Raw genomic sequence first — 17,491 nt, 5'->3', positions numbered from 1 at the left:
TGATTATTCTCTATATTTTTTGTTTTCAGTTTTACTGATTTCTGCTCTTCTCTTGATTTCCTTCCTTCTGCTTGCTTAGAGTTTATTATGCTCTTTTTTCTTCAGGTGGAGCTTAGAGTATTGATTTAATACATTCCCTCTTTTGTAATATAAGCATTTAGTGCTTAAATTTCTCTCTTAGAACTATGTTAGCTGTGTCTCACAGATTTTGATATACTCTATTTTCTTTCAGTTTAATGTGTTTTATTATTATTATTAAATTTCTCCTGAGAGTTCCTCTTTGATCTATGGGTTATTTAAAAGTGTGTTGTTTAGTTTCCAACTAACTGGAGATCTTCCTGTTACCTTTCTATTACTGATTTCTACTTTTGTATGATTTCAGTTCTTTTAAATTTGTTGAGGATTTATTGCTTAGGATATGGTCTGTGTTGCATGGTCACTTGAAATGAATGTGTATTCTGCTGTTATTGGATGGAGTGCTCTACAAATGCTAATTAAATCCTGTTGGTGGATGGTGTTGTTGAGTTCTATATCCTAACTGTTTTTCTGTTTAGTTGTTCAGTCAATTGCCAAGAGAGAGGTGTCGAAGTCTCCAAGGATAATTGTGGATTTTTCTGTTTCTTTCAGGTCTATCAGTTTTTGCCTCACGTATTTTACAGCTCTGTTGTTTAGTGCATACACATTTAGGATTGCTGTGCCTCCTGATAGATTACTTTTGTCTTTATGTAATGTTCCTCTCTGTCTCTGGTAATTCTCTTTGCTCTGAAGTCTACTTTATCTTATATTTTTACTTATTTTTGATTCTCTGATTTGGGGGTTTTATTACTGAGGCTCTTTTTTCCCTCTTTTTTTTTTAGGAATATATTATTCGGGTGCAAAGAGGAATTTCTGCAGAAAACAGCTGGCAGGTAAGCATTTTTTTGTCCATTAGAAAAATGTTTAGGGGCCGGCCCGGTGGCTCGGGAAGTGCGGCGGCGCTCCCGCCTGAGGGTTCGGATCCCACATACAGACCGGTTCCCGCTCACTGGCTGAGCGAGGCGCGGGAGCAACGCTGAGGGTTGCAATCCCGTTGCCGGTCCCCGGTCCGGTACGGGGGCAACACTGAGGGTTGCGATCCGTTGCCGGACACAGAAAAAGACAAAAGACAAAAGACAAAAAAAAAAAAAAAAAGAAAAATGTTTAAACTGACTGAAACCCTGACTTAGGGTACTTAAAAATTTGGAAAAATCAGAACATGCATAAATATAAATCATATTTCTTTTAGCTATAAACCTTTAGCTTTAAGACAAGTATTATGAAAGGCTTTTCTATTCCCAGTTGTTTGGTTAAATTGTGTATGATGTTACCATGGAATATCTAGGAATTTGTTCTCCAGTTCAACCCAGAGCATGTAGGATATGCAAATTACTTGTTTTGTTCCTTGAAATTCAAATTTCCTCCCCTGTAGCCATGGTTCCTGTAGGAGAGGTTAGAGTTCAGTCCACCATATAGAAAGGTCCTGGTTGTTGTAGTTCAGGACACTGCATTTCATGGACTCTCAAGTCTACTCACAGGCAACTTCTATTGCTAGCTCCCTCATGGTCTCTAAGGAAGGTCTTCTTGGGGCCCCAGGCTCTGTTTTTCTCAGTGGTGGCCTCAGAAAGAAAAGACTTTCTGGACAGATCTAGAGGTCCTTCCCATCCTAGTTGACTTGCAGAGGGTGACTTAATTCTGTATAAAGGCCCTTTTCCCCCTTATTTTAGTAATTATAATTACCACACCCCACCCCAACCCAACCATTCCCCTCTTCCAATAATCTTACCTTGTCCTTCACAGCCCAGCTCAAACCTTGCCTCCCACCTTAAGCAGTCTCTCAGTGGCCCACACTCAGTCTTTTCTTTGCCTGAGATTTCAAACTGATTCTTATTTGAATAGTTATTATATTTGACATCTGGTGAGCATTTATTAAGTGTTCAGCACTGGTCAAGCACATTAATTCGTTTAATCCTTTAAAAACAGTCCTATGTGGTAGTATTTATTTTACATTTTACATCTGAGAAGTAGACAACTTTTCTGAGGTCACACTTAGATCACTGGTAGAACAGAGTTGAAATTCCTATATTCTCTATGGTTAATCACTGTATGATCTTTTGCTTCTTTGCTCTCATCAGAGATATTTAACTTTTTTTTATGTGTATTTGGCAAGCAGGGCTAACAGCAATTCCCCACCAGAAAAATCAACCCTTGATGCAGTTTTCTAGACCTACTACATTAGAAACCCGGGGATACTTAACAAAAATGTAGATTCTTGGTCCCCATTTTAAACCTGCTGAATTAGATTCTCTGTGGGCGAGGTTGTAGGGGTGGAAATGTGTGACCCTTTTCCTCACCCATCATAAGGGTTATGGCTGGCACTCCTACAAAAAAGACAGGTTAACAAGAAAAAAAAGCATAACAAAATTATTTAATCAAAGTTGTATGTAACAAGAGAGTCTTTAAAAATAAAGACCTAAAGACCCAGGGAAAATTGTCCATTTTTATCCTCAGATTCAGTGAAAAATGGACAGCTGTGTAGAAATGTGATTGGACAAAAGGGTATGATGTAATGGTAATACACCGAGGGTGAGAAATCCAGGAAGACCTATCTGTTCAGATTGTTCTTGGAATCTTCATGTGGTATTCCTTCCTCCCTGGTATAGGGAAGGACCCCTCTAGAATGAAGGTTTTCAAGCAAAAAGGGAGAGAGTGACCATTGTAGTTGTTATGGCTTGTTTTGGGGGAGAGGGGTTCTGGTTTTTATGACCCCCCTTAGGGAAGAAGGATTCTGGTTTTTACACCTCACTTCAGAGAGAAAGAGAGCTGGGAGACAGGAGGGCAGGAGAAGGTCAGAGAGAGACTTGCTTCTGAGGCTGCTTCTGAGGCCTTCCAGTCTCCTTTAGCTTAAAGTACTCAACCTGCCAAAGTGTCTTATTTTGGAGTATCATTTTCTGAGCCCCAGCAGGGTCCTAGGTGATCTCCAGGTAATTCTTCTTCACTGTACTAACATTTGAGAATCACTAATAAACGTTGAAGTCAAACTATTCAAAAGCAAAATAATTTCCTTGCCCAGAGCCTGACGAGCTAGTATATTTGGCTATGGCGTAATCAATGCTGTTAACACACCTAAGAAAGAATGTGTAGGCAGTGGAAGGTGGACTGTCTGCCTAGAGGGGCAAACCTGGGGAATCAGGGTGAGGTGTGGCAGCTCTGCTTGCAGGTACAGTCCAGTCTCTAGGTTGGTGGGATCTCAGTTCAGGGGAAGTTTTATCCAAGGCAGAGATGAAATGGTCTCAAAACTGTCTGCTTCCTTTTACTTTGATTCCATGCTCAGTAAAGCTTTTATTTTTCCTTTTAAGTCATTAATTCATCTTTCTAGGTACCTGGTTAATAAGAAAGATGTTTGAAGGGTTGTTCGCCCAGAAAACAAATATTCTCACTTACCTGTTGGCATCTTGTGAGTTTTGCTGGCATTGAGCAGTTTCTCATGGCCCAGCCAAGCCTGGGGCACTGTTAAGTCTGTTCCCTGGGCTTAACAAGTTAAACAAGTTAAGCACCAGGTATAAGCCCTACTAACCTTAGCACAAGTACCTCAGCTCTAGAGTGCCAATATTACTAATATTAGTAAACATTAAATAAGGAAATGAAAAGAGATGGTCTTTGCTGAATCAAAACACCACTGTCTTGTCTCTTACAGATTGTTAGAAGATACAGTGACTTTGATTTGCTGAACAACAGCTTGCAGGTAAATGTTCAAACTCCAGTAACACACATTGATTGCTTGGAGTGTCTTAGAAACTGGTTGGAAATGGCAATATCAGGAACAAGAAATTAGAGAATTTCTCTGGCAAAGGAGATAAATTCATACTTTAAACAGATGATGTATAGCTCTAAAAATAAACTTTTGGTAACAAACATGTGGTTTATAATTAATAGTCACCTTACAACTGAGTATCTTTGTGCCAGACTGTATCCTTACCACAATCATGGAATGCTGATGTATTATTATGTCCTTTACACAGATCAGGAATTATTAAGTGGATTGCTAGAATTGTTCACTTATGGAACTGGGACTCTCTCAGACTCTGTCTACTAAACTAGGCTGTGCAGTCAACATTGCGGGTCAGCATTTCAACAGTAAGAGTAGAGACTCAGCATTTTTTGGCTCAACTTGTTTATATTCCTAAATCCATTTGATTTACTTATTCCTAACTCAATGGCCATAGTGGAAAGAAGGATGAGCTGCAAAGTCTGTTTGGAAACACAGTCAGTGCTGGTAATGGTTGAAGGGTCCAAGAGGGGCTTTAGCATCATGGAAGTACTGGCAACACCAGTCATGTCTTCACTCGGCAGACTGTCTTCAAGAGCTGTGGATTGCTGAAGACCACTGGGCTTGTGGCATACCTCAGATTTCAGTGGTAATGTAAAACCCTTTAAACCTGAACCAGAGTGCTTGGCTCATGACCAGCTTAGCCAGCAGGTAAAGGACTGCTCCCTCATTGGCGAGCTAGCCATCATTACTTATTCTGAGTGATCTCTAATCCTGTCCACAAAGGTCAGGAGGACTGAGGGCTGTGAGAGGGGGCATAATGCTTTCTTTTTTTTCAAAAGTCCACATTTTATTGATCAGACTTTAGAAAATAGCATTTGTAGAGTCCAGACTTTAAAATTATTTACAACATTGCTGAAAGCATGAATGCCTTATTTTCATTCTGAAAGAATTGACCCAAGTAGCTGCAAGACCTTTATGTAATTGCCATAATTGTGATGCATTTGACACATGTTTTCTTTTTTTTTTTTGGACCGGTAAGGGGATCGCAACCCTCGGCTTGGTGTCCTCTGCACCACGCTCAGCCAGTGAGCGCAGCGGCCATCCCTATATAGGATCCAAACCCGTGGCCTCGGCGCTAACGGCACCGCACTCACCTGAGTGAGCCATGGGGCCGGCCCTCTTTTTTAAATTTTAGTATGACCAATTTAAATCTCCAGATAGACTATTGGCAGAGATTGAATTCTCCTCATTGACAGGTTTAATTGGTTTCATTTATAGATTTTAATAGCATATTCTTTACATTTAGACAAAAGCTGGACCTGTGATGATATTGTAGATAAGACACGGATGTGCACTTTATTCCAGCAGCAGATTTTCTCCTAAAACTCCTTCTGCCCCGCCAATGCAGTGGCCCATGTGCCATTTCCACAGTGCTATGAGTGTTTGAGAGTTAAAAGTGGTATGAGCATTTGGGAGTTACGATGTGTTTTTGTCTTTGTGCCCAGTATTAAAGAAGGGGGAGTGATCTTTGTACGACGATATTCAGCCACAAGTGGGTAAGAATTGTGGGAGAAATATTTTTGAAATTGAAGTTGCCTAGACCCGGTGCCTGAGAATGGGGGCATGGAGAAGAGGGTTTTATCTCCCATTTGCTCTTACTTTGGGGATATAAGGCTGAATCTCCATGACCATTCATTTATGGCCTTTTTAATATACTAGAGTTTTATTTTTGCTTCAGTGTAATTTTCCCTTTTCAAACAGGCACTCTCAATGTGCATCTTATTTCAAATGCAAATATCCGCATGTATTGATTTTGGCTTGTGCTGTGCAGAATATGGCCAGACATCATTTTAGTGGGAGGTTTTTTTGGATCCAAGTAAACAAACAGAAGGAAGTACATACAGCTTTTTGGCAACAAAATAGTTTCAAAACAACCTCTGTGAAACAGACCAAAAAGACTCCAAAACCACAGAATAAAACTGTGACCATAATTTTCAGTGTTCGATTACCCTTTTGACAAATAAATGAATTCCTGCTGAAGAAAGAGAAATATAATACACATACGCAGAGTTATCTGCATCCAGTAGGAACATGCCTAAGTGGGGAAAAAAAGCAGAATGTAAAATTATACATGCAATATAATATAAATTACACAGAATGTTTAGAAAAAAAGATTGGAAGGAAATATGACAAAATGTTAACAATGGTGATTCCCAGGTGGCAGGATTATGGGTTATGTTTTATTCTGGTTCTTTATACTGTTCTGTTCTTTCCAAGTTCTCTATAAACAAACACATACATGTAAGCTATGTAAGTAAGAAAAGAGAAAAAAGCTGCATTTTTCAAACTTTTAATAGTGAGCATATTTTGTGGTAACAATGAAGAAAAATTACCACCTTATTTTAAACACAACATCAAATTAGCAACCATCAAGGGAGACAGCAGACAATGAAGAAAAGGAAGAAGCAGGCAGTTGAAATGATGGGAACTGGGCAGAGAGGGAAGGAGCCCAGGCCGTGCCCCTGACCAGCACTGAGACCTTGGGTCAGTCGTTTCTACTCTTGGGCCTCACTTTCCCCATCTAAAATGAAGGGGTTGAACTCGACTTCTGAAGTCTCTTAAATAGCACAGATGTCTTGTGATTCTAATTTTAATGGCCATGATTGACCTAGGAGAGACTTTACTGTACTCTGGGGAGAAATTGGGACAAATTGGAAGCTTAGAACTCCCTAGAATACTGACTGGAATATGATAGAAGGCAATTTGCAGATGATTAAGATCTGATGATGGAAGTAAGTTAGGAGAGATGAACAGATTAAGTTTGAAGGTTTTTCCTCCATACAGAAGCTAGTTTTCTTAAAATTGTGGTATAGTTTGTCATGTAATTTAGAGGCTTCTACTAAGCTAGCATAGGTCATATTATGGGCTCTAGACCTCACTTTGGGGATCATTCCCCCTTTGCATTGGCACTCTGTAGTTGTTATGAATGGAACTCTGGGGACTTCTCTGTTGGTGTTCTTGTTTTCTTTTCCTTCTGTAAGGAACTCAAGAAGGGAATTATTAGGGTACGTTAAAGAGGAAAGGAAGTAAAAGTGAGATGATGAGGTATCCTGGCTTGAAGTCATCAGTATTGATGTGTCTCTGAAATCAGTGGCTTGGTGACTTTATCACTCTGTGTGCTAGTATTCTTTTTCCCTTCCTTCTTGTTAGTCATTGGAGTTCTAAATTTTACATTCTGTGATTGGTAAGCATTTTAGAAATTCTAGGAGAGAACTGAAAGAGAAAAAAGTGTCTCTTGAATACTAACCTTTTTTAAAGGGCAAGATTTTAAAATAGCACACATGTTGCATAGTTTTAGTACTTTCAGGAATATTTATTATGAGATCTTAAATTAGGGGAGGAAAACCACCCCCAGTCTGTCTGATATAACAGGGACACTATAATCTCAGCTGTTGGCAAAAGAACTATTTGTTTCACTTGATGGTATGGAAGAACTGATAGGAAGTCTGGGCAGATCAGTACCTTTTCCTCAAATGAAAGGAAGCTTGAAAAAATAGATTGGTTGAAGTTTGGAGGCCATAAAGTTCAAAACAGATACTTCATCAAATTTATTCTCAATCTCCACTGTGAATGAAAAATGGCCAAAATATATTTTCTGGTGAATCCGATGTCAGATGTGACTCCACTCTGAGTGATGTGGGATTCAGTTGGGTCTGCTGCCATGCAGACTCATCTGTTGATTCTGGTTAATGGCATTTTTTTTTTTATCCTCGCTGCATTTACTGTCATTTTGATAAGCAAAAGGAGCTTTCTTTTTTAATTGAAAAAAAAAAAGTAGTAAATGGGCATTGTAAACATTTCATAGTGGAGAAATAAAAATTAATTAACAAACCTGCTCCTAGAGGTGGCTATTGTTAAGCATTTGGTGTGAGTCCTTTTAGACATTTTTGTGCTTATATAACCATAATCCTGGGCTTACGCGCGCACGCACACACACACACACACACACACACACAACATACAGATAAATGAGATTATCTTCTGCAACTTCATTAAATAGTTTTAGAAAGGGATACATCAATTGTGGTTTAGGTGATATGTTACCCTTGATTTAATACTTTGTGCCTCTGAACAAAAAATAAAGTGACTGGCTTGGATGTGTAGTAGCTGAGTGATATGCTTTTTTCGTATCTTCATATTTCTTTAGTTAATAAAGAAACTGTTACTGGGTAAAGTTGAATTGTATGAATGAGGAAAACAACCTGAAATTTAAGTGTCTTATCTGGCAATGAATTATGCCATGATAGAAAATTCACTCTAAGTATGCTCTAACATATTTTCATAATGATGTTGGAGAAATAGGCAATTTAGAATTGTCAGCTGATCTTTTTATCTTGTCCAGTATCAAGTTCAAGGTCTTCATTTGGCTGTATCATTGTTTGAAAAATACGGAGTGGAACAATCGTAAGTAGGTTTGCCCACGTGAATGGTTTAGATTACATTCTTTTTTGAATTCAAGATGCCCTTCTCTTTAGACCTTACCCTCAATCAATACAAATGCCACTTGGATTGCTCTAATATAAGCACAAATGTAGAATAGCACTACTGTTTGAAAGTGACTTTGCTCATTAAATCAAAGTGCCCATCTGATGCTTTGATTTTTTTTTTTTTTCCTTTCTGTCTTTTTTTCGTGACCGGCAACGGATCGCAACCCTCAGTGTCGTGCCCGTACCGGACCGGGACCGGCAACGGGATTGCAACCCTCGGTGTTGCTCCCGCACCTTGCTCAGCCAATGAGCGGCCGGTCTGTATGTGGGATCTGAACCCTTGGCGGGAGCGCCGCTGCGCTTCCCAAGCGGTGCACTGTAGCAGTGCGCCACCGGGCCGGCCCTGATGCTTTGATTTTTAAGTTTAAAAAATAGACTCATGGACCAGCCCGGTGGTGCACTCGGTAGAGTGCAGCGCTTGGGAGCGCAGCGGCGCTCCCGCCAAGGGTTTGGATCCCATATAGAGACCGGTCCGCTCACTGGTTGAGCGCGGTGCGGGTGCGACATCGAGGGTTGCGATCCCATTGCCGGTCATGGTACGGGCGCGACACTGAGGGTTGCAATCCCGTTACCAGTCACGAAAAAAGACAAAAAAAAAAAAATAGACTCATAAGTTTCCCCATTTTAGAAGTAAGCAAAGGACAAAAAATTAGTTCCGGCCCAGGCACAACACCAGTGCCTCAGGCCAGCCAGGGGACCTGAGGCATGGATTGGGGACTGGACTCCCCCACCCACAACCAGGCACACCACCAGCACCAAGGAGCATGCCAAAAACATCACCTCCATGTGGGTGGCCCACCACAGCCACCACAGTAACCACAGCTGCTGTGAAAGTGGCTAGATGTCACAACCACCATGCAGATGGTCCACCAGCCACTGAAGTGCATCAACACAAGGAGAGTCACCAGCAGAGACCAAAGAAAAGAAGAGGATGTCTCTCTCCACAAAGCCCATTCCAGAGTGACAGAAGAAGCATCTGCTCTATGATAATATTGGGGGACCTGAACACAGATCTCAGCATTGGACAGATCATCTAGGCAACAAATCAACAGAGTAACCATTACTCTTTCAGAAGGAGAGAAGAAATCTAGGGTTATCAGTGGTGGGACAGGGGAGGGAGAGGGAGATAGGGAAAGATTGGATGAGGGGCATAAAGAATAAGTGTAATTTGTAACAACATGTATATCCTAGTAATATTGATTTGATCAACATATGTCAGCATTGAACCCCCAAAATATGTATAATCAATTATGATTCAATAAAAAAATACAGTAAAAAAAAAAAAAAGACTCATAAAGTTTTTTTTTTTTTTGTTTTTTTTTTTTTTTTTTTTTCTGACCGGTAACGGGATCGCAACCCTCGGTGTCGCGCCCGTACCGCGCTCAACCAGTGAGCGGACCGGTCTCTATATGGGATCCAAACCCTCGGCGGGAGCGCCACCGCGCTCCCAAGCACCGCACTCTACCGAGTGCGCCACCGGGCCGGCCCAGACTCATAAAGTTTTAAATGATCTGGAGAATGATAGTAGATTGAGCACCTACATTTACTTTTCTTCCCTCCCCAAACCACTCTAAAACAACAGTAACGTGATTTTACACACACACACACTCACTCCCTCGCCCTCACCCTCACCCTCACCCTCAAAAACAAATAGGAGAGGAGAAAAAAACTACAACAAAGCATTTTAGGCTGCAAATTCAGTGGATGAGATCTAACTAATTAAGCATATATGGGAAGCAGAGTTCTGAGATGGGAAGCAGATAATCTCATTGGGTCCCAATTTTCATCACAGAACCTCCCAGATGTTCAGCAATTGGCAGCACCAATGGGCTGCCTCCAGAGTAGGGTGAAGTTCAAGCTAAAATCAGGAGTTTGAAAGTCTAAGAAGTAATCAGATCCTCAAATCTCTGAGCAACTTATGCTTTCCATCATCCCTCCAGCAAAAAAACTGGAAGTTTAGTCTCTGGAGAGGATAAAACAGTCTTTAGACTGGGAAATGCAGGTACGGTTGAACACATCTACATAATGTGTATGACCACCCCCTCTTCTCCCAGCCTTCTTATTCCTCTCAGTTCCCAGAATTCTGGCAGTCAGGCATAGACTCTCCAGGCAGGAGATTGCAAGAAACTTTTCTGGGGAATCTGCCCAGCATAAGAGGATAGAGCTAAAGGTTCCTCCAATGAAATAGCTGAGTGGGGTTATCTGGTAAAGCCCACAGTAGATAAGCCTCAGGCATCACTCAGAGCTTCCAGTTAGATTTTGGTGCTCTACTCTTAAATATAAGCGACAACCAAAGATCACCAGACTCCCACTAAGAATACTTTTTGTTTGTTTATTTTAAATGTTTTTATTGGATTTGACCTTTATTTAAGGGATATATATATAGATATATAACTAGACTGATCAGCTGCTAATATATTGTGGTATTCCTTGATTTTTGTACCTAAGAGCCAGTTCAGTTTTTTTCCATGTTCAATACTTATTTTTGGTAAAATTTTTCCATGTTCTTCCTCATCAGTTACTGAAGTATTAGTGTTTCCACCCTGCTTGATATAAGTTTTTCTTTTAGTTTTCTTCCTGTGGGTCTGTTTTGTAGGAGTCTTCTGTTTTTTTTCTCAATTTCACTGCTCACATCCCACAACATTATCTTCCCATGATTTCTGGCAGAGAGTGGACCTGGGATACCCCCAAAATGTGGCCCTTAAATCCCAGTTCTTGTTCATGCTGGACTCCCACTAAGAAACACTTTTAACATCAAAGATAGTGATGAAAACAGATAAGAAAAAAAGGAACCTTCAGGAAGCAGAAAGTATGCCCTAAGAAGAATGTTTCAGGCACTTCAGAAAAGCTATCTTTTATTGTCTCATAGAGATAAGAAATTGTGTCATATTCAGGATGCTACATTCAAGATGCTATTAAGAAAAAAAAAGAATAGAAAAGAGCATTAAAAAAGAAGATAGTAGGAATGAAAACTCTTTAGAAGGGTTGAAAGATAAAGGAAATATTCTTTAAAAAAAAAAAAAAAAGGGAAATAGGAGAGAACAGATAAGAAAATTAGAGGACCAGAAAATAAAAAGAAAAATAAACAACAAAAAAAGAAAATTAGAGGACCAGTCCAGAAGGTCCAACATTGAAAAATAAGAGTTCCAGAAAAAGCAGAGGGCATGAAAGGGAAGAAATAATAACATAATACAAGAAAATACCAAACTGTTTAAGGATATTAGTTTCTAGACTGAAAGGGCCAAGGGCTCAGTACAAAGGACAAAAATAGACCCACATAAAGGCACATGAAATTCACAAATTGAGGTCACAGAGAAGATTCTGAAAGCTTCCAGGGAGAAAAAAAAAAACAAAAACAACAACAATAGAAACCAGGATCAAGAATCAGTATGCTTGGACCTATACAAGCAGCACTGTAAACTAGAAGACAATAAAATAGTTCTTTAAAATTGTGAAGAAAAAGTATTGCCGACTGAGAATTCTACATAAAGAATAGCTGTAAGTCAAGTGTGAAGGGAGAATAAAGACATTTTTACATATGCAAGGTTTCAAAAAATTTATTTCCCTTGCTGCCCTTTTTATTTAAATTAATTAATTTATTTTTGGTGGCTGGCTGGTTACAGGGATCTGAACCCTTGACCTTGGTGTTATAAACACCTCACTCTCCCAAGTGATCTAACCGGCCAGCCCTGCTCCCTTTTTTAAAGCTGACATTGGGTATGTTCCACCCAAAACAAGGTAATTATGTAAGAAAAGGGAAGGTGGGATATAAAATGGGGTTCAGCAGGGGAAAGGCAAATCATCTCTAGGGTGAAGATAAGAGAGGGCCCAGGATGCCAGCTTTGCAGCAGTGCAGCGACCACGAGTCCTGCTTGGAGCAGGTTGGTGGGCTCTGGAAGATACTCTCCAAAAGAGAAAATTGGTTTATCAGTGTGTTGAGAGAGGGCATGGATGGAGAGTGTGGAGTTGAATAGAAAACTGGAAAAATAGACTACAAGTTGTTGGAAAGGAAAAGTAAGCATGGCTCTTTAGCTCAGTCTTGACTATCATTCACCTAATATACACATGAATGTTGTACTAAATAAAATTATAATGTAACAATATTGGGAGGATTGGTATAGGTTGTGTGGGTTAAGGTCAGGATTGTGAAAGAGAACTTAATCCTCATCTTCCGTAACGGGAAATTTACAGATGATGCCTAAAAATGAAAAATTGAGACATAACAATATGAGCATTCCCTAGTGCCAAAAGATCAGCTGTAACAATTGAATGTGGCTGTCTCAGGGGAGTGGAGAACTCCCTGGATATGTCACCTGTTGGCAGGGGTAGTGGGGGGTATGTCATGGGACTGGCAATAATAATAACTACTTGTTGAAATGATCATGTATAAACTTTAGTAAAAATAAAAATATATTTAAAAAATAAAGTTATAAAGTTATTATGCTTAATACTGTATTTTATCAATTTTAAGATGCATAGTCTTTTTTCACATTTTTCTATTATCACTGAAATTAGAATGTATCTTAAAGTCTGTGTTGTCTTAGATTTAATGAAATGTAATGGTTCAGGATTCTGATACTGAATCTTATCTGTGGATAGCATGAATATAATCCTTTTTTTTTTTTTTTAAGATTGCAGGCCTAAGTCTACCTCTTCCTCCCAAAAAATTGATTGGTAACATGGATCGTGAATTCATAGCTGAGAGGCAGAAAGGTCTTCAGAATTATCTCAACGTTATCACCACAAATCATATCTTGTCTAATTGTGAGCTGGTTAAGAAATTTTTAGATCCAAACAACTATTCTGCAAACTACACTGGTAAGCAAAGGGATCTATGAGCTATAGCCATTTAACTCTTCATGGCTACAATCATATCTTGTCTAATTGTGAGCTGGTTAAGAAATATTTAGATCCAAATAACTATTCTGCAAACTACACTAGTGAGCAAAGGGATCTCTGAGCTATGGCCATTTAACTCTTCATGGCTAAAGGGTTATTGTACTTTGCTAGAGATAATGTATGTGGGAGAAACTCTACTTCCAAGTGGGGAAATGTGCTTATTTGTTATAGGGTATTATTTACTTACTGAGACTTATTTGATTGTAATTTATAGTAGATGTATAAGAAGAAAATAATTTACTTCCAAAAGGTTGGTAATGTCCTCACAGAAAAATATGGAAGAGAAATTATCCTGTCTATGTGTTTATAGTCTTGTCTTTAGAGGGTAAATAATCCACAATAATGTATAAAGTAATCTCAATTTGATTTGTATTTGGCTCTTTTTTTGTATTTACAATATACAGTGTGTCTGGTTTTTCTAGGAACTTACTTTAAACACAACAGTGATTCGGAAGGGTCCTTTCTGTCTTTCCATTTGTTCCCTGAGACCTACTCCCTGCAAAGCACAGGAGCTAGTTCTCTTCCAAATCTTCCCTGGATCAGGCCAGCTGCCAGGGGACTGAGGTAGAATGGGCCTCTCTTCCAATACCGATTACACACAAAGCCAGCATCAATAACCTAAGCCTGATGTCAGCAGAATGAGGAACTAAATATTTTATACACTCTGGTGTGGCCTTGAAGAGACCAATAGAAACCATTGTATAATTGAATCAATGAATAGAATTCAACTGATTTGTTAGAGCTAAATCATGCTAAGAGGCTTTCTAAGTGGAGTTCTCGGTATTGTTAATTTCCTTGCTAAGAGAATAGAGATGATTGTATTGGATAATTGGGTCCTCAAAGCATTCCTTTTGAAGTAGAGAGAGGCACTTTTTATTCCTCTTTCAGAGAGGGGAGAAGTAGAGGTGTACTTCTCAGGCACCAAACTTTCTGCATACTACAACCACCTGGGGAGCTTTAAAAAATCCTTATGCCCAGGCTGCATACATGTCAATTAAATCAGAATCTCTGGTGGGGCTGGTAGTTTGTAAAGCTTCCCAAGTGATTCCAGTGTGCAGCCAAGTTTGAAAACCAGAGCCCTTGAGGCTTACTATTCACAGTGTGGTTCTCTGGCCAGCAGAATTGGCTTTACTAAGAGCTTGTCAAAAGTGCAGAATTCAGGCCCCCTCCCAGACTTACTGAATCAATCTGAGCTCAACAAGGGCCGCAGGTGATTTGCATGCACATTAAAGTGTGAGAAGCCTTACTCTATAATGTACCTGCCATTTTCTAATGGAAATGCTCTGCAGGGCTAAGGAAAATGTCTTTCCAGAATATAACCAAGAGAAGGAAAGTTTATTTCAAACTCACACTTACTATAAGTTACAAAATGAGTTGTTACTAGGATCCCATTCTTTCCGCTTGTCTTTTGGTTTGCATAAGAGAAAAGACATCACAGATAAGACTGGAGTTCGAAGACTTGAGACAGCTCAAATTCTGTCAGAGTAACATCTTTTGTGGCTGTTATTTCTCCATGTTTCACCTTGAGTGTTCCCAAAATTGTCAGACAGCAGGCCATCTGAGTTGACTTATCAAATCAGCCCTAACCCGCCCTGTTCAGTGGTTTTGTCTACATTAATTCTTGAGAGTGTCTGCCTATGTGCTCCTGAGGGCAAGCATCAAGGTGTCATGCACTAGTAATGATGCCATTTATTCAACAAACATTAAACACCTGCTATGCCATGTGCAGGGCTGGGTGTTGGGGATACAGCCGCGAAGCAGACGCACTCCCTGCTCTCAGGGAGCTTGTGCCAGAAGTACATTGAGTCACATGGCGCCAGAGCTACAAGGAATCTTCAAGGAGACATATCAAGACTAACCCTTTCATTTTATAGATGAGGAAACTCAGGTCCCCAGAGAAGGAGGGTGTAATGGATTGAATGTCCCCCCAAATGATTGAAGCTTGGATTGTGTCCCCCAAATTTTATGTATTAGAAACTTGGTGGCGGGGGAGAGAAGGAAAGGGGGAAAAGGAGGAATTGGTAAAGGGACACGAAAATCTACTACATTGTATATTGATAATTTAAAAAAGAAAAAAAAAAAAGAAAAAGAAACTTGGCCCCCACTGTGACTGTTGGGAGGGTGGGAAATCCTTAAGGTAATTGAAAGGTGGGGCCGTGGGCAGGCGATTAGATTGTAGGACCACGCTGTAGTAAATGGATTAATAATGGTGGTCAGGGCGTGGTTCTGAGGGCTTTGAAAGGAGAGTGAATGAGAGGTTGGTCTCTTGCTCTCTCTGCTTCACCATTTTCGTCCATGTGAGACCCCTGGGTCACTGTCACCGCCATCAAGACCCTCACCAGATGTGTTCCCTGGACTTTGGACATCCCAGCCTCTGAAAAGAAATTTTGGTTTCTTTATATAATTCCCGGTTCCATATATTTTGTTATACGCAACGGAAACGGACTAATACAGAGGGCCTTACCCAGGGTTACACGTTTGTGTGATCGTAGTCTGGTCTATTTTCATGTTAAAATGCTATGTGGCCCCTGGAAGGTTGGCTGGTCTCTGTATTTTCTTCCATTGTACCTCCCCCACATGCTGTTATTGTCCTCGATCTTTTGCCTCTCGCCCCCAGCGTGGCAGACGGTCAGGAGTCCAAAGCAGATGTGGGCAGGGGTATAAAAGACCACCCAAAATTCTTGCCAGAACCCGAGCCAGCTACTGTTTAGAGGGCACAGTCCTGTAATGAAGTAATAGGTATGATGCTGTTTTCAGAGATGCCAGTTTATTTCCCCCTTTGATTGAAATGTCAGAACTTGTCTCTAGGCTGATTCAGCAGCTGCCTCAGGAAAAGGAAGTGTAGGCTGCCACCTCCGTGCCAGCTTGACTGAACCCTTCCTGAAATTCACAGCATGGCCTGTGGTTCCCTAAGTGTACTCTACACACCTCCCAACTTCTGGCACTTCTCTAATCTGGCCCACTTTTCCCTTTTGATGTGGACAATGTCTCTGCCTCTTCATTTCCCAAATGGTCTGTGGTCACTACCCAGCTTCAGCAGGATTGGAGTTCTCTGTTCAAGTGGTGGCGAAAATCAACACAGCCATTTTTCCTGCTTGCTGCTCTGACTAAGGTTGAGGGTGCCTTATTAGAGAGGGACTGTGAGGCCATCCTGTTCCCCAGGAGTTGGGTAATCAGGAGCTCTCAGGACATCAGCAGCCACCTCTCTCCTCCCTGGGTCCACAGCCTGGGATGGCTGGATCTTTCTTTTTATTCCTGGTTTTCTCCAAATAACCAAATCCACAGAAAGGAAGCGTAGGCCTTTGGTCTTCTGTGGGGGGTATTCATTTGAGGTGTTGTGAGGTGTTCATTTGAATTAGAAAGTGTAATTGAGAGCCAGCTATTGTACAGAGAAAACAGGTGTCTTCCAGTCATGAGGAGAGTGAGCTGAGAATCCCCCCAACCTGTTCCCCACCTGCCCCCCACCTTATTCATCTTATTAACAGGGCACTTTCTACCATTTAAAAGCCTCACTGTGCTATATCCATCTTACCACTTTAAACTTCAGACACACTCAGCATAAGGGGGATTTAATGTCCACACAAAAGTCATTTAGACCAGAAATCAGGAGGCCTGGATCCTGGTTCCAGCTTTGTCATTAGCAGCATTTCCTGTCTGGGTCCTATCCTATAAAACAAGAGGTTGGGGGGCAGGGGTGGGGGAATGAACCAGATAACTTCCCTTCTAGTCCTAAAACCCCAGCAATCCCTTGAATATGTTGGATAGTAGAGGGCTCCAGGATAAAAGCAAGGTGGGATTGGGGGTGGGGAATTATTTTTAGAACAAGACCAGGATGTTTTGGAAAGTTGGCAGGGCTCTCTTTAACACAACTTGCTGTAGTAGACTGGGGGTCTGGACCCCGGCTGCAGGAGGAAACAGTGTTTGTTTCTTGTAGTCACCCCACGGGGCTGGGATCTAGGAGTTCAAAGACTGCACAAAGTAGGGGCACCTGGTACATCTGAGCTCTGTGGGAAGCACAGGATGGACTTGAAGGCTTCACTCTACATTTCCTGTTTCAGGCTTGTTTATCAGCACTTACTGACACATGACAAAAAGACAAAAAATAAATAAATAAATAAATAAATAAAAAATAAAAAAGAAGAAAAAAAGCATAACAAATTGATTTTATCAAAGTTTTACATGGCATGAAAGCCTTCAGAAATGAAGGTCCAAAGACCAAGGGAAAACTCTGTTTTTTTTTTTTTTTTTTTTTTTTTTT

At 40.5% G+C, this 17,491-nt stretch overlaps 1 protein-coding gene across 5 annotated transcripts in view; it reads left to right on the top strand.

The window, feature by feature from the left end:
- Positions 1 to 861: 861 nt before the first annotated feature.
- PXK (PX domain containing serine/threonine kinase) overlaps positions 862 to 17,491 on the top strand; it is a 50,145-nt gene continuing 33,515 nt past the window's right edge. For all 5 annotated transcript variants that reach the window (XM_008576561.1, XM_008576563.1, XM_008576562.1 and 2 more), the window contains exons 1-3: positions 862 to 908; positions 3,713 to 3,760; positions 12,966 to 13,152. In XM_008576561.1, the coding sequence (XP_008574783.1) occupies positions 13,014 to 13,152 (139 nt within the window). In that variant the 5' untranslated portion in view covers positions 862 to 908; positions 3,713 to 3,760; positions 12,966 to 13,013. The remainder of the gene's footprint in view (positions 909 to 3,712; positions 3,761 to 12,965; positions 13,153 to 17,491) is intronic.

This window comes from Galeopterus variegatus, unplaced genomic scaffold, assembly GCF_000696425.1.
Source record: "Galeopterus variegatus unplaced genomic scaffold, G_variegatus-3.0.2 Scaffold1367, whole genome shotgun sequence".
NCBI lineage: Eukaryota > Metazoa > Chordata > Mammalia > Dermoptera > Cynocephalidae > Galeopterus > Galeopterus variegatus.
The sequence above is the reverse complement of the archived record's forward strand: the minus strand, read 5'-3'. Positions and strand labels throughout refer to the sequence as shown.